The 27,417-nt window shown below is 35.7% G+C and overlaps 1 protein-coding gene across 2 annotated transcripts in view; it reads right to left on the bottom strand.

Annotated features, from left to right (window-relative positions):
• The window catches only part of DCN (decorin), a 42,619-nt gene extending 15,455 nt beyond the window's left edge, over positions 1-27,164 (bottom strand). Inside the window, exons 1-5 of one of the 2 annotated variants that reach the window (XM_024571050.4) lie at positions 26,972-27,164; positions 22,815-23,064; positions 10,190-10,302; positions 3,019-3,232; positions 2,073-2,186 (exon numbers count right to left, since the gene is read on the bottom strand). In XM_024571050.4, the coding sequence (XP_024426818.1) occupies positions 2,073-2,186; positions 3,019-3,232; positions 10,190-10,302; positions 22,815-23,031 (658 nt within the window). In that variant the 5' untranslated portion in view covers positions 23,032-23,064; positions 26,972-27,164. Of the gene's footprint in view, positions 1-2,072; positions 2,187-3,018; positions 3,233-10,189; positions 10,303-22,814; positions 23,065-23,842; positions 24,012-26,971 lie in introns of those variants that run through there. The other variant, XM_024571104.4, reaches the window with a different exon arrangement.
• Between the last annotated feature and the right edge of the window lie 253 nt (positions 27,165-27,417).

The following is a 27,417-nucleotide window of genomic DNA, read 5'->3' as shown; positions in this document are numbered from 1 at the left end:
ACTGGTGATGTTCAGGCAGAAGGGGCCCAGCCTAAGAACGTAGATTTTGACATCAGATACGAATAAATATGCATGCAGTAAGGCCTTAATAGGGAAGCAGAGTGAAATGTCACACACAGGTACTCTGACATCAGCCCAGCACACCCCCACTCTGCCCCTTCCCAGCCCCAAGTCTTTGATCACAATTTAAGCCTCATTCTCCTCATTTATAAAACATGTCTAATAATGTTACTTACAGAGGACTGTTTCAGATTCATTTAACAATCCATGAAAAGCATTTGACACACATAACAGAACCCATGAAAGGTGTTTGGTTCATGTGCTAAATGAAATTTAGTTACTGTAATTGTAATAGTATTAAGTATTTACTAAATAAAAACAAGCTAGAGATGATAAGAGCACCCAGCGTAGAGAAAGGATATAAGAGAGTCTAGAAAAACTGGTCACTAAGCAATAAAATGTATTACTGAGGGATATTTAGTAAGATACATTAAGGAGAGAAAAATCAGAGATTGTTCTTTGAATGCAAGACATCTGGCGGCGTGAAGCAGTGGAAGGACCTGGACCTTAAATCCCAGCAACTTTACTTCACCTCCTGCAGCTCTCAGGCAAGATATATAGGTATAGACAGATAGATGTAGATGATACAGACATAGATACAAAACTTTCTGTATATATACCATAAATACACAACATAAACTATATAACATAAAATATATAAATACAGTAAATATATATAATCCTTGCACTGGGGATAAAAAACATCGCTTATTACATGCAACAAGTCACTATGAACGGGAAATCAATCTCCCTTCTCTTTGTATGTGTCTCCCTACCTATACCTGTAGTTGCCGTTATGAGTCAAAAATACCCTCCACAGTAAAATAAAGACTGTGCAGAGGGCAAGGGGTGGTAAGAAACCATTTTATGGAATATGTACTCTCAAAAGTTGAAGTTTTTATGGAAGCACAATAAAGGGTCATTGCTTTTCTGTGAGCAAGTAGCTGCATTTTCTACTCAGGTTACGAATAAGACATATAAATTGAGAAGAGGCAGATTGAAAGGAAAAATTGAGAATATAGAGGGTTTTTTGTGAGACTGAAGAACCTAAGACAGGGAAAATGGGAAAATGACAAGAACTCTCTTTTGGTGATTTGATACCTTTTCTGGTTCACAGAGACTGGCTTATGTGCCTCTCCTGGGTAGCTCTTCACAGAATGAGCTTACCCCCAGGGCTGTGCAGTGATTACTGTTTAATTGTTGGGCTTTGCTCAGGCAATAAGCTCCCTGAAGGCAGGCAGTATATCCTCCTATCCACTGTCCTGTCTCCTGGGTATGGGACTTTGCCTAAGCAAAATAAATGTTTAAAACATTTTAAATGAACTATGTAAGGTAATACTAATCCACTACTTATCTATATGCCAGATATCCCTCCAATTATTTGTTTAATTTTAAAACAACCCAATGAGGTGGTTATTAATATTAATTTCACTTCAAAAATAAAGAAATTGATTTTGATAACTTCCAATTAGTGACAATTGGAAATCAAGCAGATAAGTCTCCAAAACCCACACTCTTTATAACAAGCAAACATCTCTATTTACATAAGAGTGTGGTCACTGTGGATCCATGTACTCAAAGAGTAGTAACAGGAAAATACTAAAATGGAAAGAAATTCACTAAGCGATTAGGGACTCAAAGAAAAAATTGGTTCAGTTTCAGAGGTACTTCTATGTATCTATCTTTTAACAGAGTACCACTAAGGCACTCTATTTCTTAAAATAACTATGCTTTTTCCCTTGTACAGTCACAATTCTATTATATGAAATCACTATGCATTAAGTTACATCTTAGAAGAAACTTTATAGGTAAAAGAGCCGGGTCATCTCTCCAATGAGCCTAGTTGGCCGAGTGGTCAGCCAGACTTGGTAGAAACACTTCCAGGGATAGAGAATTTACTAGAAATGAAGTTGGCTACTTGAGTCATCATTCAGCTTTACAAAACAATCTTTTAAAAGCATGAAAGCCTTTGAATTTAGGTTTTCAAACTGCTTTGGGGAGTTTGCCGTCACCTGCAGGGATGGAGGTGATACCGGTGTCAGCAATGCGGATGTAGGAGAGTTTCTTCATTCCCTGGAAGGCTCCATTATCAATTCCGGAGCTCTTCAGTGGATTGGTGCCCAGTTCTGCAAACGCAGCAAGCACAGAGCTTTTAGAAGTCAATTTCAGGATACTGCATGTCAGAGCAGTGTTTATCTCAACAAGGAATAAACAGAAATTTGGTTCAATAACATCGTGACTGAAAAACAAAAGAGAAATTAAAGTAATGCTCCTCAAAGGGATGGCAAAATGGGGTAATAATGACCCTTACTAAAATGACCCTTACTAAAACGAATAACAAAAAAAAAAAGTACACAAATGTTTATGGATGAGTAATAGTAGCAAAAACAATAACAACAAAATTATTTAAGGTACATACACAACTTTGCCCAGAAATCAACAAAATCAAGTATTTGCATATTATACTTATTATGGGACTATTTCTTTCCTAAAAGACATTAAAATGTTGTTACATAATTTGAATCTAACATTTGTAATTGTAAGCCAATTATAAAATTCTAATTTTGTCATGCAGAGTACAAAACATTAGAACACATTTTTTGAAGCAAATAATTTATAGATGTTCCGGATAAAACCAATTCCCACATGAAAATGGACCCTCACATATCTCTAATTAAGCCCTACTGAATTACATCCTGCATGTTGGACAAGCAGTAGGGTAACTTCAGCTCTAGAGCTTTCTCTATATTCTCAGAACCCCGAGGATGAGAAATAGAAACGCTGTAGTAAGTAAGGCACAAATTCCAAATCCCACTTCTCCAGGCCATGCTCCTGCCAGGCTTCTAGGCTTAAGATATGTAAGTTCTAGGTAATTTACCTTCCTGCAGCTAAAGCTTACTTGGAATCTCCTAGGGTGAACCTTGAATCCTGGTCTCAGAGTTACAAGAATACCCGTACCTATGACGATCATCTGGTTCAGTCCATTGAACACAGATTTCCGCACTTTGGTGATCTCGTTCTCATGGGCACGAAGTTCCTGCAGAGTTTTGGGCATTTTCTCTGGCAATTCCTTCAGCTGATTCTTGGACAGATAGAGTCGTTCCAATTTCACCAAAGGTGAAAATGCTCCAGGGCTGATTTTGCTAATTTTGTTATTGACCAGAATCAATGCCTGTGGATAGGGAATAAAATAACCTTCTCTTAACTCCAAAACCTTCCACACATTTAAAAATGAGGGGGTAGTCTGTTCATCCCATTGATGAAGCTAGCAGAAAAACCTGCAGAGTTGTAAGAAATCAGTAGATATCAGTCAGATGTGATTCCTTTAAGAAGTGTATGAAGAACTCCACATCAGGAATAAAAGGGAAGGAAATGTAATGAAATATATCTATTTATATCAGGTTGGCCAAAAAGTCCTTTTATTTTCTTCCATATAATAAGACACAATTTTTAAAAAATTGTCACCAATAACTTTATTGTTTGGATAGTTTAAGTATGTCGGTTATCTCCTGCTATTGGCTTCTAGTGGGTAGAGGCCAGGGATGCTGCTAAACATCTTCCAGTGCATAAGACAGCCCCACAGCAAAGAGTTATTTGGCCAGAATGTCAATAGTGCCAAGAAACTTCGCAAACCACATTTGACACGTTCGATCAGTCACAGCACCTTCTCCATACACTGCACAAATCTTTTTTTGTGTGTGTTTCAGTTGTGTTTTCCCCTTTCTTAAAATAATAAAGCACAATATGCCAAAAATGTTGCACATTTTCTTACATCTTCAGTACTAAAATGGCTGCACAAAAATTCACCAATTTTCATAAGTTTTTAAAAAATGCATGCCGATATGACAGCTGTTAACAATACAATCTAACTAAATTGTATCGGATGAAGTTAATGGCAACTAAGCATTATCACAGTCACCATACTGAAAAAAATTAAACAATCTTTTTGGCCAACCCAATATATAATATTAAACAATATATAATATTCCTAAAAACTGAAATTACTGGAGTGACCCAAGACACCTGAAAAGGCATCCACCCACTCTCCGGTTTTCCAAACTCTCAGTCCACAGCACTGGCTGCTGTCCCGGGCTCCACCATGAGAGGGCGGCACCAACTGACGCTCTCATCAGCAGTGCAAGACGGGAATATTTTCTTGAAGCCTCAAAAATTTAGGCGATCTGTTTCAAAAGTTTGCCAAATTAGTCTATTATGTTGTAGCATGTTGCTTTATTTCGCATTTTTTTTGTCACTCGAAAGCTTTAAGAAATTTCTGTTCATTTTATTATGATTTACTGTAGTTTTTGAAGGGAAGGGTTTGCCTGATCGCAATACTTCTCATTTTTATTACATTTTGGTAATTGGTTAAGAAAACAAAGATATAGTTAATATGGTATTCAGAGTCTAAATATATTGTCTTCTATTTTCTTGACCCTTTTGCATATAATGGTCTTATATGGCTAAGTATATTAATTTTTTGGCAACTTTTAAAAATCTTGTTCTGACTTCTTCTCATATGGGTAATTACTTATCATTCATTACTGCCATTTCTATAGCTATTGCTGAACCTATTTTGGACTACCTCATTGTCTTCCAATGACCTGTATGTCTACAGAACCACACCGGTCATTATTGTAAATCTCTTTGTCAAGTAATCCTAATTAACAGAATAATCTTTATCAAGTTTTTAAAAACTTGCATTTTCAACTATAGTAACATCTATGTGCACATGAAAATGCAGAGGGACAAAAAGGAAACTAGAGTAACAGCAACTTCCAGTCTCAGGAATGCAAAAGAATAACTTTTAGAGTAACAGCTGGTTAATTAAACCGTGTACATCTTCATGTAGTTGACATTATTTAATTAGTTAAAACTTGTTACAAGTAACATGATTTTTATCTAATCCTGAACTATGCATTGGTAATTAAAACAAAATCCTAAACTATTCCAATGAAGAGTACAGAAAGTTCAAAAAGTCATCAGGGTTTATAAATCATAGAAAATGTATACTAACAAAATGCCCAAGAAATTAGTATAAGCCAGAGGCAGGGATTCAAAGGACTTGCATGATTAAAGGACACCCAAAATAGTGGGCGCTTACTTTAATTTAATTTTTTTCTTTTCTTTTTTTATTAAACATTTTTTTATTGTTGTTCAATTACAGTTGTCTGCATTTTCTCCCCTCCCCCCTCCACCCCCCTTTGCAACAGCTTAGAAGCTTAATTTTAAATGCAAAGGAGATCCTCAAATTCTGAAATCTTGGTATAATTAAATTCATTAAACATGGTTTGAAAATCTATTTTATTTCATGTTAAATGCTAAAAGCTATTAATAAAGCATCAACCTGAGGATGCATTCATTACCTGCTATTCCAGGTAATAAAATATTACCTCTTTGACTGGTTAATAACTAGATGATGCCTGGGCCTGTGAGCACGTTGAAGTAATAACTGCTGGTGATTTCGGGAGTAGTATGACATTTGCCTCCAATTATTTTTTCAGTAAAGTGGGAATAATAATAACCTAGAGGGGTTGTTGTGAGGATGAAAAATTATAATGTATAGACTGCTTCTTTGCTAAGTGCCTTTCAAATATTATTGTTTATTTAAAGTTCTAGTCTAGTGAAAACCATCTCTGCTTTCAGAATAAAACCGATTTGAAAAATAAAACTGAAAATTTTGGTCATAATAAGGTAAACTTTTAAGGGTTATGTAAATTAAAACGTCATCTAAAACAGATTCACACATGAGAAAGTTACTGGTGTATACACAGTATTGCTAAAGATGGTTGGTGTTAGCTCCATACAGAGGGATATGTATCTAAGAAAGCATACTTATACAATAACAGGCAATGGCAAAATGTTGAGATGGGAAAGAACTGACTAATTACAGTAGCTAATAAGAAAGTCCAGAGTGAAGAAAAAGTCAAAGGCAAACTCCAGGTGTTCTTCTGGAGACTGCTTCACCTAACATAAAAAAGAAAAACAAGCAGAAAATGGATTATCATCAGTTAGCTAAGAGGCCGGGAGAATTGAATTAGAAGAGAAAGTGTTGCTTGGGGATGAGAAGTGCCTTGAGTGCCATTTATTCTAAAATTGAAGCACAGACTCGAAAATCAGGACAACCTATTTCTTAGGTAACTAATGAAAAAAGGGATCCAACCTGGGAGGCGGGGAGAGGTGATGAAGATGACAAGCAACAGAAATGGGCGGAGGCAGGAGTAAAAGCATCTTCACCACCTTCATCCAAGAAAGGGATAAGAGGCACAAAACTTTTGGTTATAAGACAAATCACTGCTTTGGATGCAATGGACAACACGATGACTATAGTTAACACTACTGTATGGTATATTTGAAAGTGCTGAGAGTAAATCCTAAAATTTCTCATCATAATGGAAAACAATTTAATATTTTAGATGATGGATGTTAACTAATCGTATCATGGCAATTATTTTTCAATATACGTAAGTCAATTCTTTATGGTATATACCTTACATGTATACAGTAATGTAGGTAAATTATATTTCAATAAAACTGAAAGAAAAAATATAGAAACCTGAATTCAAACATAGAATTTTCTCCAAAGCCACTTATGCAGAGCTTACGCTGTACCCGGTGCTGTTTTAAGGAACGCTATGGTGGCTACCAAATTTAGAGGAAATTATTCAGACACATATTCAAGCCAGACTGCTCCTAAGTTTAGATCTCAAGCTTTGGCTCTTATTGACTTTGTGGCTATTAGTGAGTAACTCAATTTCGCAGTGACTGAGTGACCTCATCTGTATAAAGGGGTTATCAAGAGCGTCTACTTCATAAGAATTGTTATGAGAATTAAGTGAGTTAATACATATAAGGTATTAAGAACAGTGCCTAGTATATAGTAATTGCTAAGCAAATGTTTTTATAATTCAATCTTTGACAATTTTTATTTTTAACTTAAAAATTCCTTACTAGATTTTAAGCTTCAATTAAAAAATATTGAATATTGACATGCAATTCTCTATTATTTTATAGAATAAGTATATAGTTTTTCTACTACATATAACTACTCATACAACATGTACCACTCATAACAAACCAGAGAGTTGTAAACTGATCAAATTATTGAGGAAAAAAATAGTCATTTTTCTGTTAAATCCTTTTCATTTTAATCCTTGCTAAATTTTCATTTGTCGCCTTCCTTCTCATTCCAGTGAGGCTTTCCTGACTGAAATTATGATGTTCATTTGCATAATAACAAGGCTAGAAATGATCATGAATGAAAGACTAAGAGAAAAGTAGCCATTTAGCATCCTCTGAATAGTTGGAAGCTCTAATAAACTCCCTCTCTCGTCTTTCAATGTGACTTTGAAGTAGAAATAAAGAGATCGCCAAGAAGATAATTGCCTAAAAACATACTTAGATGGAGATGTGGAAAATAAAGAACACATTATTACAAATGCCAGACTTAATGAGAACATAGAAACTAGATACCTCTCATTTCAGGATATGAGGAGTTTAAACAAATTATTCAGATTACACATAAATACACAGGAAGTAGGGATTAGGGGAAGAAAACTTTCCTTTCTTAAAAACATAGCTTTCTCATGAAAATAAAATAAAGTTTTCAAAATGTTTTAGTTTATTGAAGCAAATAATATTCCATTTTTATTATTATTCTTTTTAGCTTATTCCAATGACAGTTTAAATACTCACAGACAAACCCTGCTGGTAGCATGGTGGGCACACTCCCAGGGAAGCAATCACAGGAAAGCACAGAGTGAGGTAGGTGCTCGGGCCATAACCAGCCAGTGGAGATGGACCCCGGGGGGCCATGGTTTGAAATTTTTATCTCAAACCTTATCTTCTACAGTTCTGGAACCTGAATCTTTTACCCAACCCAGTTTCTATTTATGTTTGTCTGCTTATTGTCTTCTACATTTCCTTCCCTCTTGCTCAGAAAACCCTCTTCTCTTCAAAATTCTGTTAATATTCTGAGACTTCTTTGCCCCATATTTTCTCAAAACACTCACTGGTAACCTGACGTGAAATGATGTCTGATTTTTCACTTACGTGGTGCTCTTAACATGCACTACTGATATGTAGCAGGACACGGCTGGACCCTTCGATAGATTGGTACACAACTTTGTAAGTGCTATCATTTTAATTAATGGTTCCATGGGGAATCTGAAATTCTTAAGAAAAAAAGATATATGCTTCCCTTTAAAATTCTCCTAGTGGATACATGTTTACTGCTTTTCTCATCTTGGCTGTGGGAAAGTTGACTACTACATCTCGTTCTCATTATATGAACCCTGTAGCATATTATGATCAATTTGTTCTACTCTACATTATGTTGTTTCCCTTGAACACACATTTCTTATTCTGATATATAGCAGCCAAACATGTATATTTTTACATTTATATTTTACTATGTATTGTTTATTCTTACTATATAACTCCTGTTATTTTTATAACAGTTAAAAGAAATAAATGAATATGAAAATAGTTTTTTAAGTTTTTAAACCTTAAGGGCATTTTTCTATGAGATCTATATCATAAATGAGATAGATCTCATAGAAAAATGCTCTTAAGGTTTATAAACACTCTGCTCACTAGGCAATCTTCTACATTATTTGAAAATTCTAACTCTTTATGTTGTTATTTTTAATGTTGAACAAAAGTCAGCATCTCTGAAATTCCACTCAATTGTCAATAGGACAATTCTGTCATCTTGTAGTTGAAGCAAGAAAATTCAATTTCTCTTCCCCAACGTGGCTCTTGAAATGTGTCAGCCATGCCCGTTTTGCGTGCACTTTAGAGAGTCACACCTGCATCAGCTGTCCTTCCTATAAGACATGACTTCCAGATTCTTTATAGCCATGATGACCGTTCTTTGGATGTTCAAAGGTTAATGTCCTTCCTAAAATGTCTTGTCCAAAGACTCAGTATTTTAAGAGAGGCTTATCAGAGTAGGATACAGAGACAGCGAGACATTTAGTATTTATTTGGACATTGAAATCTGGCTTGGTAACACTAAATGCACAATGATATTTTGGTAGGAAATCATAGGTGAAGCACTGACTAGATAACAAACTTTATAGGGATTCAGATGCCCTATGTGAACAGACAGTTCATTTACACTTACAGAAGGCGACCTTAGCAAAGCTTAAACCTATTTGAGTAGGTTGATCATTTCTCATTTTTAGTGCACCTCTCCCAAACGCAGTTAGTTATATTCATTCTTTGCCCTTTTTGACCTTTCCCTGTGTCCTGGAAAGCTGAGCTCTGGTGGCTTCATCACCCATATGCCTTTGTCCTCTGGCCTCCAGTTAGGTTCAACCATAGAAGGTACTGGCAGGAAATCAGGAGATAGGACTACAGCTTCCCAACTCTCTCAAGGCTCTGGGGCTCCCTAGTTCCTTGAGGCCTTTTGGGCTTGAGTGACTCACAAACCTTGGTTCTCATACCCCTTTGTGAAGAGTCACTTTAGTAATGTCTCTATGAAACCCTTTTGAGAATGCCATCTCCTTTCTGCTGAAATCCTGATTGGTAGACTAGATGTGTTGTCATATATTAAAGTGAAAATCATAATAATAACACAGATGCAGATAGGAATGCTGTATGCATAACCCAAATTACAGAGCAATGTGTGTGTGTATACATACATATATATTTGAAGATGGAATTATATTTGCTAAATAAAATATAAATATTACCCCTTTTTCTCTTGCTGTCAACCTATAAGCCTTTCCAAAGTAATTTGTACTTCTTAGAATATGAATAAATGAAAACAAAAGAAACAAAGAAATAAAATAATACTGAAATTGGTCCATTTTGTTTCATTACTGAAGTACAATGTAATTGGGAAGATAAAGACTTTTAGTCATGAAACATGAGATTAAGATTCAAAGTAATTTTAAGAAACAAACACTAAATATATATGCAGTATATGTAAAAAATTTTGGCTGATTTTTAGGAGTTAATGACTATGATGATTTGCTTCCCTATCATCTCCTAAGAAGAGAATTGAATAAAAACTTAGGTGCTTATTAATTACTATATAGCATTCCTGGCCTTACCTAACTTTTGTTTTGAAAAATACTTTGAGTCAGATCTTGTTACAACTCAAAAATTAAAAAAAAATTCTTACATGAAGATTCTTCAGGTCCTTAAAGTCCCCATCTTTGATTTCAGTTATTTTGTTGTTTTGCAGGTCCAGCAGTGTGGTGTCAGGGGGAAGATCTTTGGGTACTTTGTCCAGACCTACAGTGGGAATAAAAGCAGTGTTGAGTCAGTGAGAAGGGACACATTACTACAGAATCACAAAGGATGTCTTTACAAAGAAATTACTCTTGCAATGAAAGTTTTACAAGTAGCATATTTTCTTCTAGGAGTTACATTAGTTGTAATTTAAAATATCTGCTTTACCTTTTCCAACCAAGCCAATATTTATCCAAACTTTTGGGAGTTCTTTCAGTTTGAATTGAATACCAAAATACTATCAATTTTAATTGATATTTTATGAATGATGGATATGTGGCTAGTTAGAATAGAATGAACTAAGAACCTTTGGGCTTGTCTAAAATCGTCAGTGTGAAGCATTTCCTCTGCACATTAAATTTTGCTCTAAATAACTGAGTTATGGTTGTAGTTTATAAACATAAACATATTGAATAAAAATATTCTTTGGTATTAAAACATATTTTTTCAACTAGAAGTATAAGGATGAACTATTTTTATTCAAAAGAATGGCATTTAAAATAAATCATTTTGAATGTTAATGGAGAAAAATATTAAATCTATATTTGTTTGCCTTTCTTATATTTTTTGTTCCATATTGATGAAGGATATTAGTCAAAATTTGAGATTCTACAATATTAACGTAAACTCCTGTGATTGTTTCTGCATTTTAAAATTGCATAACATAAATCAGAAATGTTTTTCAACCTTTCCATCATATCTGGAACTTGAAGCATTGACCATCATGTTTTCATTTATTCAACAATGCTTTATTGAATACCTCCTAGATACCATCAATTTATTAGGCCCTGGGGATAGAGCTGGAACAAGACAAAAATTGTCCACATCACCATGGACAATAGAATTCAATGTACAGTTTTCAATTTTAAAAAAAGTTGCAATAGGGTAGATAATAACTGCAATGTTGGGAAGAAGATATCTTTCCAGTTTTGAATCTTAAGTAGGGCATACTGGTAAAATATCATGGTAGCCATATTTTATCTTCATGTTTTCCGTGAAAATTACAGAAAATGGATCTGAAATCACCTGCTCTGAAAAAAAGTCTAGATCCCAATTCATTGATCAACAACTGCTTTAAACATGAATATTAGAATACAGGTGATTCTAAACATGCATAAATTATATTCCAAGAAATCACAGAAACAGTTCATGGAGAAATGACGAGACTGAACTGTTTTCGGTGACGGACAGCAAGCCACCAGAGCAGCCAGGAGCCACCTTGGAGGAGGGTGACTCCACTGTGCTGCGTTGTGACTGCTGCTGTTTTCAGAAATGTCAGTTTGCTGATTTCATGCAAGTAGGACTTGTAGACTTCTGCTAAATCTTTGATAATTATTGTTCTCCAACCAAGAAAAGGCATATTTCCTTTCATTTGAACAGAAGTTACTGCCTACATTTCATCATTACTCCATAGGCATCTTTGTCAAAGTCTTAATTTCCACTCATGTTCACTTTTATATGTTTTTTTAAAAAAGATTTTATTTATTTATTTTTAGACATGGGGGAAGGGAGGGAGAAAGAGAGGGAGAGAAACATCAATGTGTGGTTGCCTCTCATGCACCACCAACTGGGGATCTGGCCTGCAACCCAGGCATGTGCCCTGACTGGGAATCGAACCAGCCACATATTGGTTCACAGGCTGGCGTTCAGTCCACTGAGTCACACCAGCCAGGGCCTTTTATATGTTGTTGGACTTAAATGCTAGTGGCTCTCTTAACATTTGTTCGATGCAAAGTCCAACTAATTTTCAGATGTGAAGAGAAAAAAATGATATATTTGGACAGCTGACAATTTTGATTAGGTTGTCATCCTAGATTTTATAAAAACATGACATGCTTGGGGTGAATTAAAATCTTTTTTTCTGAAGATTTGTCATAAAAACATCTTTAGGTTTGTGGGTTTTGTAGTTCAGTTCTTAGAAAGTCATTTTTATGATCAAAATCATAACCCTACAATCTTCTCTGAAATTCTAGTTACTCATATCTATTTGGGATATGTTATATATCACTATTCTATTATTAAGGTTTATGTAGCTTTACAGTTTATAAAAATAACAATCGATATGTTATCTTATTGATCTCACAGCAACTCAGTGAGATGGGTAAGACACTATGGGCATTTCATTTTTCCAGATAATTTTTAGAAAGGTTTAATGAATGAACATGTTCAAGCAGCCAGGGTGACAAAAATGCAGACAGAAGAAAATTCTGCTGGTTTCCAGCTAAAAGGTTTTTTTTCTGTTCTACCTATGTGTACCCCAACTGGAATTGTTCTGGCAGCAGACTCAATACCATGGCTGCACATTTAAGGGCTAGGCAGAGCATCGGAGTGTTGGTTAACTAGGTTGCTTGACGACTATAGGCAGAGTATGATAGGGAGGTTACGCCAGCTGGAAGTTCTTAGAATGTCACAAAGGGGAGGACCATTAAATATCAGCTAGTCTATGGTTCCCAAATGCTGACCAGGTAGACTCCATGAGGAGGTTCTTATCGGGCTATATCAAAACCAGAAAAGAACGAGGGCAATCTGGTTAGTTTTAATATAAATTGTGGAACACACACACCAGAGACACGTGCACACACACTGCCTTGGTTTTAAATATGCCCTCTTTAAAAAAAAAAAAAGATTCTAATAGCAGGTAGCAGGTTTTTGTTATTTTGTTGGATTTTTTACTTTAATAAAAAATTAACTTGTTCAACATTCAAAAGAACTTTACTTGTCCAAGAAATCAGGAACTTCTAAGCTAGTCCAACAATCTCTTGTTATAAGTAAAAAACCAGAAGTTGAATGGTGTATCTGAGGTACCTCATAGCTACCCTAGACCAAGACCAAGATGTTATGTGTCCTCATTCCGGAACAACCCAATGTGCCATTTATGCATATAAATGTTCTGAATGTTTTTAAAGATGCCAATCAACAATTTCTCTTGAACATACTGTGCTTATTTTTAGCTACTCTTTTTCTTCATATAACTTATGTGTATGGAATATGTCACCCACTCATTTCCTTTTGCTTCCATTCTAACAATCTTGTAAGGCACACTCATTTTCCTCCCTTGTAATATTCATCCTAGCCAACCCAGATAATGATGATCCCCGCCCTGCAAACTCCTTTATGTATAAGCTTCTGATGTAATACTTCATTTTAGGTTTCTTTCTTTTCCGAAAGTTCTGGTTAAGCAAGGACAAATTACTATCCTCCATCAGAGCTTTAATCTTACCACTTTACACACAGGATGTAGAGTTTTGATTGATGAATTGTGAAATCCTAGTCTGCCCTGCTCTCCCATGGTGAACATTCCGGATAAGCTTCAAAGGCTTTTCCGCTAATGTTTTGTTACAATCATCTCTTCACATCCTGCTTTCATGAGAAGTATTAGGGTACAAGTAACAATAATAGTCATAATTTTCCTTCTGATTCTTGGTTGTCCAAGAACATTTTAGAAATAAATGCTATTATCAAACATATCATCCCCAATATCTGTACCTAAAAATTGCTCTCGCCTTCTTATGTGTCTGATATATTTGTGAGGAAACTTTGGTCACCTATGGGTCTGAAGACGCCTGCCTTTTCTGTCCCACATGGTGACTGATCCTGTGGTGGTAGTTTCTTTGAATGACACATATTTCTCAAATTTCTTGTGGGGGAGGGAGTGATTGCAGCATGTGGAAGGAGAAACAGATCCTCAGTTATGGATTAGTGTTGTCAAACACACACAGACACACACACAAACAAAGAGACAATGAATCCTGAATCTGGTTAAGCCTCAAGATTTAAGTCCCAATTTACAAAAAATATATAGAGGTCAAAGGAACATGCTAAATCTACTAAAAAATGGATTCAACAAAATCCCAATTTCTTCAATATATAAATTGCATGGAAAAATGAAGAAATGTTGGTGAAACTGTGGTTTAAAAGAGACATAAGAGCCATTTAAATAATTGCAATGTATGTACTGCATTTGGACTCTGATTCATACAAATAAACTGTAAAATAAAATATCTATAACATTTATAAGATTGGAAATCTATACATTGGATGAATATTTGATAGTATTTCAAAAGTGGGGACATGTGTAGTAATGTCAAAGTAAAAATGAAGAAAAAATAAAGAAAGTAGCAAAATAAAAAATTGTTTTTAGTTTGGGATATGATCTGGTTGTTGTGATTGTGTTATATGAGTTTTAAACTTTCTGAGAAATATTTGTGGGATTTGATATATTTGTGGGATAAAATGATATGATGTCTGAAATGTGCTTCAAAATAACATGGGAGGGGGAAAGTCGTGGGGGTACAGAGGAAAATACTGGCACTAGCGATACTTGGTGAAGCTTGGTGATGGATGCACAACTGCCTCTCATTTTGTAAACGCTGCATATTTACAAATGTTCTCACACCTTTTTATAAGATTGTTATTGGAATTTTAACTCCGGTCCTCTTCTTGATCCTTAAGATCACTGGGAAATTTGCTTAAACTCTCTGTGCCTTAATTTTCCTGCATCTTTCACAGAATTTTTCTGAGAACTCAATAAACTGTTCTACAAAATAATTCCTTACCACAGTGCATAGCGCGGTCCCAATTATTGGTACCTACAAATATCTTCAATAAGGAAACTGCTGACTTTACTCTGTATGTCGGTAACAAGTGTTTTCTTTTTTCTGTCTGCATGATACGATTGTAATGCATATTATCTGGAGGTTGAAATGTCTTTTGAAGGTATGCCACACACAGATTTTTATCTCAAGCTCTTGATACTGGGTGGGTTTTTGTTGTCAGTCAGTTCATTGTCTTGCTGCATTTATCATTGTTCTCAGGAAGTTTAGAACCTTCGGTGAGCTTATCTACCAAGCTCCACTGTTGGATGATAACCCCTCAGTTTCATAAACCTATGCTCCCAACTAATAATGAGATCTACTAAAAGCTGTTCATGGTCAATGTAATCCTACTTTAATGGGAGTAAATCCTCTACTCTCTTGGACATCTGTAAAGTATTAGTCTTTATTTATATTCAGGTATTCTTTATTTTTTGTCAAGAAATGTATATAATCTAAGTGATTGTGTAGATAATTGCATTTTTCAAAGATGATACTAATCCTATCTGCCACCCAATATGCTCTTACTCAATACAAACTTGTCCCACCCCCATCAGGAAATGGAGTCAAATTTGCCTCCTTCCAGTCTGGCCTGGCCTCCTAATGACTCTATGAACTGATGTGGTGGAAGTAACCCAGCATGACTTTTGACGCTAGCTCAGAAACAGCTGTCCAGCTGATATCCATTCCTCTGGGATGCTTGCTCTGGGGGCAGCCAGAGGCTATGTAAGAAGGAATTCTGTCTGTGCTGAGATCACCACGCTGGAGACGCCACCTGAGACACTCCAGATGACGGGAAGCAGAGCTCTTAGGCAACAGCAGCACCAGCTGCCAGTCATGAGATTGAGCTGTCTTTCCTGGGGGTCTGTCTAGCTTAGGCTAGCAACCCCACAGCTAGGGCCACAGCCAGTGCCTGCCTACAGACTCCTGAGAGACCTCCAGTGAGAACAGCCATTCTAAGCACTGCTCAATACTCCCATACCTAAAATCATAATGAAAATTATATTTTTAAGTTGCCAAGTTTTGAGGTAATATTTATTCAGCAATAGTAAAAGGAATAGAGTTAAAATTAATTATTTTTCAGTAAGAATACTTCAATATAATCCTACAGTTTCCATTAAAATACAGTTATTTCTAAGGCTTTTCTGAATTATTTATTTGCTCTCCCAAATTCTGTAAAAAGGAACTTTATCATCTTTAAAGTAGGGCTATTTATTAAATAAAAGTCTAAAGACATTAGTGGAAAATCATTTCTGAAATAAAGGCTTATTAGTAAAAATAATTTTATTTTCTCTGTAGTTGTCCCAGTGATGACTAGCAGTGTTCTGTTAGCCAGAGTCAGCAACCTGCTAAACACTATGCTGGACGAAGGCCAGGCTGACCCCTAACATGCTTTTCCCCCTCTGCCTTGTGGCCGCGATCCAAACTCCTCCATTCGTCCTTATTGATTCCCAACAGTGTTTTTGTAATTCTGTTTTCAATTTAATAATTAGGATCATGGTGATACATTTCAGTTTTGGGCATATAACCAGAACAATATGTAGACGTCCAGCCCCATCAAAATACCTTTCTGCTCAAGGCATGCATGTTTCCCTCTTTCCCTCCTAAAAGTGGCAATTTGACTGTAGTGGTAGTCAGACTAGGTTGGAGAAATAGAAGATTCCCTCTTTAATTGGATCATATTTCCAAATAAACTCAAGGAAGATGTAAGCTTCCTTGTGAGGTCGTTCTCAAAGAAAATAAGAAAAAGTGAGCCACAGCTACATGACAACTACTTCCCAGCCAGACCTGATCCCTCCTATTTCCCGCTTCACAGAATCAAGAATATTGCAGAATTATGCACTCATCCATAGACTAAGCCTACATTTGTTCGTTTATTCGTTCTCCAAGTGTTTATCAATGTATGACAGCCTACCAAGCATAGGGCATTAGTTGAATAGAGGGTCTACAACTAAATTATTGGCATGCTTCCATTCTGGTGGAGAAAGGAGATGTTTAAACAGGAAATAAAAAGATAGTGAATAACAATTTTACATATCATTGATTGCTAGGGAATAATCAAAACAACTGTGTATTACAATGAAGACACAGAAGTTGACAAGCCCAGAAGTTGCCTCAAAACAATCCACAGTCGCAGTTCAGGGTTAACATAGTCTTGAGTATTACAGTGTAACTGCTGCAAGGCTTCCTCCTTTCATTAAGACTCAAGTGCAAACTGGTTTAATTCTTCTTTATCCTTATTTTCAAGGAAACGTATAATCTTGCCACTTTTTTTGAAGAAGAAAAGTTAAAATTAAAAGGTCTCTGCATTTCCTCTTTTACCCAGGGAACTGAAGTTCTGGCTAACCCGTTCCCATCCTCTGGAGCCAGTAACACACCACAGAGGAGAAGGCACCACAGCTGCAGTCTAACGCAGCTTGATCCCACACAGCTGCCTGTCTCCCCTCCTGGGACTGAGAAGGAGACTAAGCATGTATCAGTTCTCAGTCAGGTCAAGGAGAAGGAAGCTTCCTCTGGTTCTAACTCCTCTCTTCTTCCTCCCACCCATCTTTAACCCTTTAAGTCAAGATCGTCGGTTACCTGGGTTACTCGTGGGCATTCCTCTTGCTTCATCTGAAGATCTGCCATACTTTGCCTCTTCCAACACTAACTTCAGAAACCCACTGGGCATGCTCTGTGCACAGTATCTTTCCTATACCACATCTTGGAGTGGGCCCTTTTGATGCATCTAAACTCCTAAGGAGAGTCACCCCACATCCTTGCTGCTACAGCACTAGAGATCAGCATGAAAGCAACTGAGCTTCCAGCATTCTCTCTACTCCTTTACAAAATAGCCCTAATTATTCTCCTGGGTTGATGTCCTGGAAGTCTAACAGCCCATTTACCTTATATACCAGGCTTGCTTCTGGTACACTAATTTTCCCAGACAAGGGGCAAGCTGTACTATAATTTGTCCCAAGCTGTGACCACTAACAAAATTTTCAACAGGTGAGAAAATGATTAAAGAGAAGAAAACTAACTCTTTGCAGCTTAACAGGTTATACATTTTTCCCTGAGGTTTTTTCTTTTTAATTAAAATGTCCTTTGCAGTAGGAGGTGCATTATAAGAACAGTATTTATTTATTATGATTTTACATGGCAAAACAAAACCTTCCATCTTCTGACATCATTTCTACAGGGCTAAGTATGTGGATATGAATCCTTTATGATTATAAAATAGCATAGTGCTTCATTGTTCTTCACTCAACCAAGTCCCTTTTGTTCAAAGGAATAGTGTTTGGAGGACACGATTTGTTGAATAGTTGCACAATTTTCTAACTCATCTATTTACATTGGAGGTGATGTGGCCTTCTGTAGGGTGAAGGTGAAAGAAGATGCTATTTTATACCACCTTGACAAAACACATACTTATTAAAGATTCTCAATTTCAAAGAAAAATAAAAGAACATATCATAAACAACCTCATATTATTAGCCAACTTTACCTGAAATGGTAAACTGAATGTAACAGTTATTATGGTAAACATTTTAAAGTATTTTTTATTCTTACCTAATGAAGATATAGCCCCATGTAACAAATGAGAAAACAGATTTTGAATGTTTCAACATTAAAGGTAATGACTGGTAAATCAGGACTTGAGTTCATAGCTGTTGAACTGCATAACCCAAGTTCTTTACGTGACTAAATAATTTTAAAAGATATTTCAGTTCTTTTGAATCTTGTGTATAAGAAATGTATCAATAACTATTACTTTAAGTTGGACAAGTAGTAAAAAATGCAATGCTTACACTTATTTCATCTGTCAGCGCTGATCTGCCCCTTATCCATACAATGAAAATCATAACCAAATAATGCCACTGGACAGCTGACCCACAGATGAATGGCTAACTCAAAGAGCACACAAGTGCGGGGGACTGTCTTTCTTCAAGACACTAATTACATGAAACAGAGAGATAGTCACGGACCACCATTAGGGCATTTGGGTGTTTTCAAAAGATTGGATAAGAATGAGTTGCATTGTGAGTTTATTATTTTAAAGTAACCCACAGATTTCTGAATTTGCTGTTCCTACATTTATTTTTATATTATTATTTTTATAAATGCTATAATTAGGAGTGAATTGTTTTATGTTTTAATAGGATAGTAAAGAAAGAAGATATAGACCTCATAAAAATCTGGCTCAAATTACAAGCTAAATCGCTACACTTTTAGCTAAAAAAATCTGGCCAATGTGTACAGAGAATTCATTACTTCCTCCAACAGGTTAAGACATATGTTTACTTGCTCAATGTGCCATGCTCTAGGAAAACATAATATATTGCAATTCTTATAAATTATAACTAGAAACCTAAACAGTAAGTGTATCCTCCTGAAGGTCTCAAATTTTCCTATTGAGTAATTATTCAGTTCTACTGTCACAATTTTTACTTCTTAGCGTTAAAAGAGCTGTTTAAAGAGCTGATGTTGTTTAACTTGGTCAGAACTCAGTGGCAAATATAGTCAAACATTTTAATTAACAATTTTTTTATATTAAACATTGTTTAGACAAATTGACAAAGGACCTTGTCCTTTAACGCTGTAGCTTCTCTCTGCTAATTAAAAGCTCTGCCAAAAATAACCTTGGAAAAAACATTAGCCTTTGATACAGATAAGCATTTACAATTCTTTTTTTTTCTCGTTTAGGAGTTTATTGCTTCAATGTTGGCTGAGAGTCCATTATTGGAATGAGCAGTACGTAAACAAGAAAAACATGTGGTCACCACTTAGTTTTGAACCAAATACTTCACGTTGCTGTAACAGGACTTTTTCAGTGTTATGTCTAGAGTTGTCCCTATCTTCATGGACTGAGGATTCCTAAGTCAAGTTTGTCACGCTTGGTTATCACTACTTTAAAAACCCATTTTTATAGGCGCATGTTCTACAGGTACTAAAACAGTTACACTTCTTGTCCCAATGTGCTCAGCAGTTTTTTCTTTACTATAATACAAACTCCATGTTCAGATCACTAGAGAACTTAAAACTGAATTGCCTTTATATGAATGAGTTTGCCCACTTCTCCCTTGCTTTTCTCTACTTTTACTCCATATAATCATCATAGAGAAACAAGGTTTTGAGCCTCTACTCTGAGTCAGGGAGCTCAGACATACAATGAGCTTTCCAAGACTGACTGTGCTTTTTTCTGAAGATAAATATATCAAGGCTCTGAACAGCTAGCCAGAATCCTAAAATGATCAAGAATTAGATAGTAGTTGAAAATGTGAATTGAGTGTTTTTGTAAAGGCATGTATATGTGGATTGCTCTTCCTTTTAAGAAATGTATTTTCTTCACTTTTAAGTTATATACAATAAATGTCTTCCCACTATGCTGTATACCTGAAACTAATGTAACATTGAATGTCAATTGTAATTGAAAAATAAAAACAATTTTTTAAAAGAAATGTATTTGCTGTCTTAGGAATATCTGACCAACACTTCTGATAACATATTTAAATATTTAGATATGCATCCGTGCAGTAATAAGGACTAAAATTAACTTGGATGAGCCCATTGCTCCTTAGAACTCAGTTCTCCTGGCTAAATATGGCTCCCCAGGACAGATCATTATTACAATTTTAGCTAATTCTTTTTTGTGAGTCAGTAAAACTATGTATAGTAAAGGAATGAGCCCTGGTTGGTGTGGCTCACTGGACTGAGTGCTGACCTGCAAACTGATGGGTCACTGGTTCGATTCCCAGTCAGGGCACATGTCTGGGTTGTGGGTCAGGTCCCCAGTGTATGAGAGGCAACTGATGGGTGTATCTCTCTCCCTCCCTTACTGTCTCTCTAAAAATAAGTAAATAAAATCCTTTTTAAAAGCTGAAGGAATGATGCACACTCTGGGCCCTTAGAAATAAGACAACATTGCCCTGGCTGGTGTGGCTCAGTGGACTGAGTGCTGGCCTGTGGACCAAAGTAACAGAAAGCATTTTCATCTAAAAATAAGAAAATAAACAAAACAACAACAACAGCAACAAAACTGTCATGAGACCCCCAAGTCAACAACCCTTGATGTGTCCTTGGAACACTACACTTTTCTGTGCACTTTTGTGCAGTAGGCGTGGGCCTTTTCCGTGATAGACAATTGGACGACTGTTCTAACGATTTTATCAGAGCCAAGCTTTGTGGACCATTTATCATGCAAATAGTAAAACTATTTATGGGAAAATAAAATTAAGTGAAGTGACTGGACAAGTCTTCATTCTTCAAAAACATTAACCTTTCATCGTTGATAATATGTGGTGGGAATAATCATGAAGTCTTTTAACCTTGTTCAGAGACAAAGTGAAATTTAACTTGCATCACTTTTCTTGGGAACTCAGCCATTTTAGTAATGCCAGAAAAAGTTGACCACCAGTATATCTTTCAAATGATGATGCTTTTGTCCAGATAGTTCCAACCTCATTGTTTTTTCTGCCTAAACCCATAATGCACATAATCTCTAGATGCTTATAGAAGTTTCTTTTGAATTGATAGTAATCTAATCTCCCTGGTAATGATTACAAAAGTCAAAAGTTAAAAAACAAACAAACAAACAAACAAAATCACCAGTAGAGTACCAGACTCACAGGAACAGGGACCACACGTGTCTTTCTCACTCCTTTCTCCCCAGGGCCTAGCATAGGTCCAGCCCATTGTGGACTCTCAATATATTTGATGAATGAATGAATGAATGAATCTAGTAGAATTCTCTTACAGTCTTTTTACAACCTTTCTATATGTTTTCTATACACTTATTTGGGCTTCAAAAAGCTATGCAATGTATGTCAATACTGAAGAAACTGGTTTGGTTTTCAGTTATTATTGAACATGTTTTATGTTTTCCTGGGTTTCTGTATTTAATTTATTTCAACTGTAGAAGTCAGTGGCATTTTTTTTCCTGCAAAATCCTGCTAGAAAGCATTTTTTGAATGAATATAGGGCTTCTGAAAATGTCCCACTATGCTATGGGTTTCTTCCACAAGGAAATACACCATGGTAGAGTCATTCATTGGGGGCGTTTTTCTTTTTCCTTTCCACTAACAAAATGTACCAAAAGAAAAGAGGAGTACGAATCAGCTGCCGTGTAAACTTAATTCATTCCCTTTTGGCCCATGTGCTGGGACTTCTAAACTTGTAGAGATTTATCTTCAGGGTATGTTGCTCTTGAAATTCCCAGGCCACATTTGTCTTGAAAGATGATAAATCAAACTGTATTTACAATGTTGGGCTAAATATATGGGCTCTGTGATTATATTGAATATTTACACCATGCCTTATAAAGAGTTAGTTTGAAACTTTCTAAAGAATATAAACAGCTAGAATACAAAATATCAACAATGAAGGCAAAGATAAGACCCAGAGATTAAGGGAGTATTTTGGTATTTGAAGGATAATTTTTTTTTATTTTCAAAGTTCACTTGTTTTGCTTCTGATAACTCTGCATACTTTACAGTCCAGTAATCTTTGAACTCTGTTGTATGGACTAAGCCAAGCATAGGGAGATTGCTCAGGTTTTCTTACTATCTAAGTTTCATTTAAAAAATCATCAACTTAAAATAAAGTATCACTCTGGAATCACAGAATGTAAGATAAAGTGTTTTGTTTAAAATTTTACTTTATAGAAGAGGGACCATGAGACTTGAAAAAAGTTTTTTTAAAGTGATTTGTCCAAGATTGCAAAGTGATAGAGCTGTGATTTACAGAAAAAGAAAAAGAAAAAAAATGTCTCTTAACCTTTAAGCTATTTCTTTCTATCCTACTTTGCTTCCTTTACTTCTCATTAGGTGGCACTGTCTCTCACATTTGGAAATGCAGAGATTAAAACTGAAAGTGCTAACCTCCCAGAGAAGCCATTCCCAGAATACGACAAACAAGGTGGGTAAAAAGAGCCTGCACTCCACTCACCCAAATCAGAACACTGGACGACTCGCAGGTGGCACTGGCAGCGGAAGGGACACACTGGGCCGATGAGCTCAGGGTCCTCAGGAGTGTGGTCGTCAAGGCCTGCACCAGAAGCCTCATCTGCTGGCAAGAGCTCAGAGAAGTCAAATATGCTTCGCTGTTGAAACGGTCCAGCCCAGGAAACTTGAGCAAGCAGGAGGAAGATGAGGGTTGCCTTCATGATTTATTTCATGTATTTTCACAACCCAGGAACCTAGGAAACAAACAAAAGGTTTAGAAGACTGGTGTTGCCTAGTTTGTAACACCTCATAGCAGAGCAGATGAGCATAGAGAAAAGTTATATGTATATAACTTGAATTATATACATATAATTTATCGTTAGGAAGCAGAGCACTACAAATATATTTAAAAGGTGATAAGGTACATTATAGACTAATTTTCATGGCTATTTACTTATGAAGTAAAATTTGAATATTATTTAAATCTGCTTCTTTTGAATGTCTGAATTAAGGCAACATATATACTCACATCATTTACAAAATTGTTATGGATAAATCACGTTGAAATTCTCAGTGCTCACTCAACACAAGCCATGCCACAGTCAAATAAATTTTGTCTATACACCTCAAAGATCTCTGATTCCTGCTTCAGAGATATCTCTGGAAGCCAATCTCATCTCTGCATCCTACTGTATTTATCTTGGTCCAGGCCCTTCTCAACTCCTGAAACTATGGTAAAAGCTGCCACATGGTATCTGCCTTCAATATTCCCTCTACACCTGGCCATATTGCACTCTGCTGCCCAAGTCATCTTCTAAAAATTCAATTTAATTATATTCCTCTTCTATTGGAAACCCTTTGGTAACCTCCATGGTTTGCCAATAAGGTTTACATTCCCTGTGGTACAATGTAAGGCCATTCATAATTTGGTACCAGCTGATATTCTAGCCATATTTCTCTCCATTTGCTCTTCACTCCCACTCCCCACCCCAACCTTGACCCTCAAAGCTAATTGCTACTTAAAGTACCTACCTTGTAAGAGTGTTGTAAAGATTAAATGAGATAATGGGCTTCCCCTGTGTTTTCCCTGGCTCATCCAGTCAGGGTGCTGCTTTCTCCCTCTTCTGTGCTCCCAAAGTTTGTTGCTGTTACTTCTTTTAAAGAACTTACCACATTTTATTGTAATTTGTTTTGCGTGCTTCGTCTACCCGGGAACCCCCCACTAGAAGATGCACTCCTTCAGGGCGTGCCTTATTATTCTTTGTTTTCTACCCAGCCTTGCACAATGTTTTGCACATAAATGACCATATCAACCATCAGTTTATTAACATGAGTTATTCAATATGTGCTAAGCAAGCAGTTTAATTTTTTAAACACAAATTATATTTTTTCAATATCAAATTTCTAGCATAAGAAAGATATTGAATTGAATACCTCAGCTTGGTAGAAGCAAGACTGACTGACTGACTTAAAAATTTTCTGTTGGATAGTTTTTCACACTGATCATTTCAAATGAATCAATAAACACATATGGAAAATCCTAAATGGTTTTTATATAATACACAGGATTTCATTTTACCTATAGGGCTATTTGTAAACAAACAGAGAAAGTACACTTTTGACGAATCCATACAATATTTGTCAATTCATTCATTAAATACTTATGTACATCTATGTTGCTAAATCGGTGTTTAGTTGGTTGAAGTGAACTAAATAAAATTGACTAATGAAATCTTACTAAATCTGAATAACAAAACATTAGTAGAGATCATATAGAGAACAAGGAGTCTATTCCTGAATTGATACATTAAAAATTGCATTGAAACTCTTCTAAGTATTCCCAAAACATACCGCACATATTATCTTTAGTCCCATCATCTCTATTTTGAATGTTACATGTATAAGAATCCAAATTAAAGCTGCACATTTATATATAGAATTAATAATTGGTCGGAGTCATTATCCGATTGTAGCATAAACAAATAAGCAAACAAATCTTTGCATGCCCTAACCCTAATGTATCTTCAGGAAATTTTTGCCTAGATCCACTAGAGAGGAAATAAATATTTTTCAATTTTTATACTTCTGTTTCTTAGTTTATATTTATTACTGAAGTATATGTAATGCGGCATATATAAAATATGGGCTTGTAGATTTTATTTTAAAAATGCTACTAAGATTGTTATTCACTCTGTCTCTTTAAGTCTAGGATCAGGTTTTCCCTAGGAGCCCGTTCCCACTCAGTTGCTGCATGGCCTTTTAATGGAGACCCTATTGTTTGGCAGTGTTCCCTTGGATTGGATGTAAGGGAAGGGTTTTGTGTCTGTTTCACATTAAAATGCAAAGTTTATGGTTTACCGCAGTCTGCTAGCCTTGCATATCTAATGCCTCACAATTTTAGAAGAAAAATGTAGCAAAGTAATTGCAGATTTAATAAATAGCAACTAGAATTAATGCAAATGTCACTTTTTGATCTTTTCTCCAGAACACAAAGTTCCTGGTTGTTTCACAAACCCACAAAAGGAAATGTTGAGCTATAAGTTCAAGGAAATATTATCATTTATACTTATTTATTCTTGTTAAAATGGTGCAAGTTCTCTACACAACATTCTTTTTAGTCGGAGCTGAATGCAAACAGGCAGCTTATAGGTGCCATTCCTTCAGTGTGTGTGTGTGTGTGTGTGTGTGTGTGTGTGAATTTTAACTCTGATTGTCCTGGGGAATAAATACTAACATGTCCAGAAACTTTGTACCAATTCCTCCACAAACTTCTTTTAAATTGATGCCATAATACTTGAAACTCAGCATCTTAAAACAATTAATGTGGGCAGTTGATACTAATGATTTCTTTAATCATCTCCTTCCTTCCTGAAGAAATCAGGAAAATAAACAAAAAGTAACAGCTGCCCATGTAGAGACCAGGCAGGCTATTCCTGAGATCACAGTGTTTTTTTTTTAATTTCATTAAAATGGTTTAAGTACTCTTAAATGTATGACTCTTTCCTAAATGCTAATTGCTAAGAATAATGTCACTAGTTCATTAAAGCACACAATCTTGCCACAGTTTATAAGTATTTTATCAAAAATAACAATCTCTGGTTCCTTAAACTACTTCAGCCCAGTAAATTAATTTTTTAATTCAGATCAACATTTGTGTGATGTCATTTCTGACTTTGGAGAGACTTTCAAAGCCAAAATTTAACCCTCCTGAGACAAATGAAGCTATAAATGCAGAGCAAAATCAAAATACCCCAGCACTAGGTGACTTTAAAAAGCCTCAATAATAAAAGAAATAATTTAAAAATAAACAGTAAAACTGTATTTATCCATAAATAAGAGCTACTAGAGGAGGCATTTGGTTCTTTTTCTGGTCAAAATAGCAATTGGAAGGAAAAAACCACAGGTATTTACATCACCAGGAACCCACTGAACAAGTGGGCATCATGTTGCCCTGTTTTGCAATTAGAAAGAAAAATAACCTACACCATCATCTCATAGGGAATGTACCGTATAAAAATTTCCATTTGCATTGAAAATACTGGCAGGATCGCTGCTTTACATTTGAGGAATTTTGTAGCTAAATCTGATATTTTAGTTAGGTCTTTAAGCATCAGCATAAATGTTTTCAATGTTTATTTTCACCTCTCTGGTGATAATTTTTATCTTTTCTAGGTTGTAGAAATGTACACTAGACTTCTACAACTAATGACCAGGGTTCACTTCTCTTAGGTTTTAAAAGTTCTTAAAATATACAAGAATTCAGGAAGGAAGTACATCCTTAACTATGTAATGCAATATAATGGAACGATGAATAATATGCTAGTCTATGATACTTTTCTACAAATACATTGTAAGCAGCTAAACATTTCATCAGTACAAATACAAATATATAAACATAGTCATGTTGTTAGGTCACAGATTTTAATAAGCATCCTTTTTTCCTGCAAGAACAGAGAGAAAGAACTAAAACAATGCATTTAATCAATTTAACCAAGTATTTACTTCCATTTTCAACACTACTTTTTTAAAATGCTGCATAAAGATTTTAAAAAGTTTACCACAGTTACTTTTTCTTTTCTTTTTCTCACCAAATAATCTCTCAACTTGATCAAAGTTTTATTAGTTTGTAGCAGAGTTCAGGACAATTATTGAAAACCGTACCTTTTAATCCAGGGATTTGCCACAGGAGCCCTCAAAGCTGAGATGTAATTACACTAAATATTCAGCCCAAGCAAAAGAGTTTGCAGGTGTGGAAAGGAGGAGGGGGTAGGTGCTGCTCTGTGCCTGTCACTAGGTTGAAAATCTCCTGCTTCTACTCCATAGCCCAGATAAAAAATAAGGTTTCCCTCAATGAACACTACTACCCAGCTGACACCCACATTAGATCATATGGTAATGATATGTCTCTTGTATTGTAGCCAGAATTTTTATTGGCCTTTTTTTCTCCCCATTTGCTTTATTCCTTTTACATCTGCTTAAGATTCTAAACTGCTTATGTAGTATAGTGAAGGAACTTGACTTAAAATTTGCTTTATTGTGTCGATTCATTTCCCAAAATATTGTAACTAAAGGGTTTGTTTCCCCACCCCCATCCCACTCCACTACCC

Source organism: Desmodus rotundus, chromosome 3, assembly GCF_022682495.2.
Source record: "Desmodus rotundus isolate HL8 chromosome 3, HLdesRot8A.1, whole genome shotgun sequence".
Classification (NCBI taxonomy): Eukaryota; Metazoa; Chordata; class Mammalia; order Chiroptera; family Phyllostomidae; genus Desmodus; species Desmodus rotundus.
This window is presented reverse-complemented; position numbering and strand designations above follow the sequence as displayed.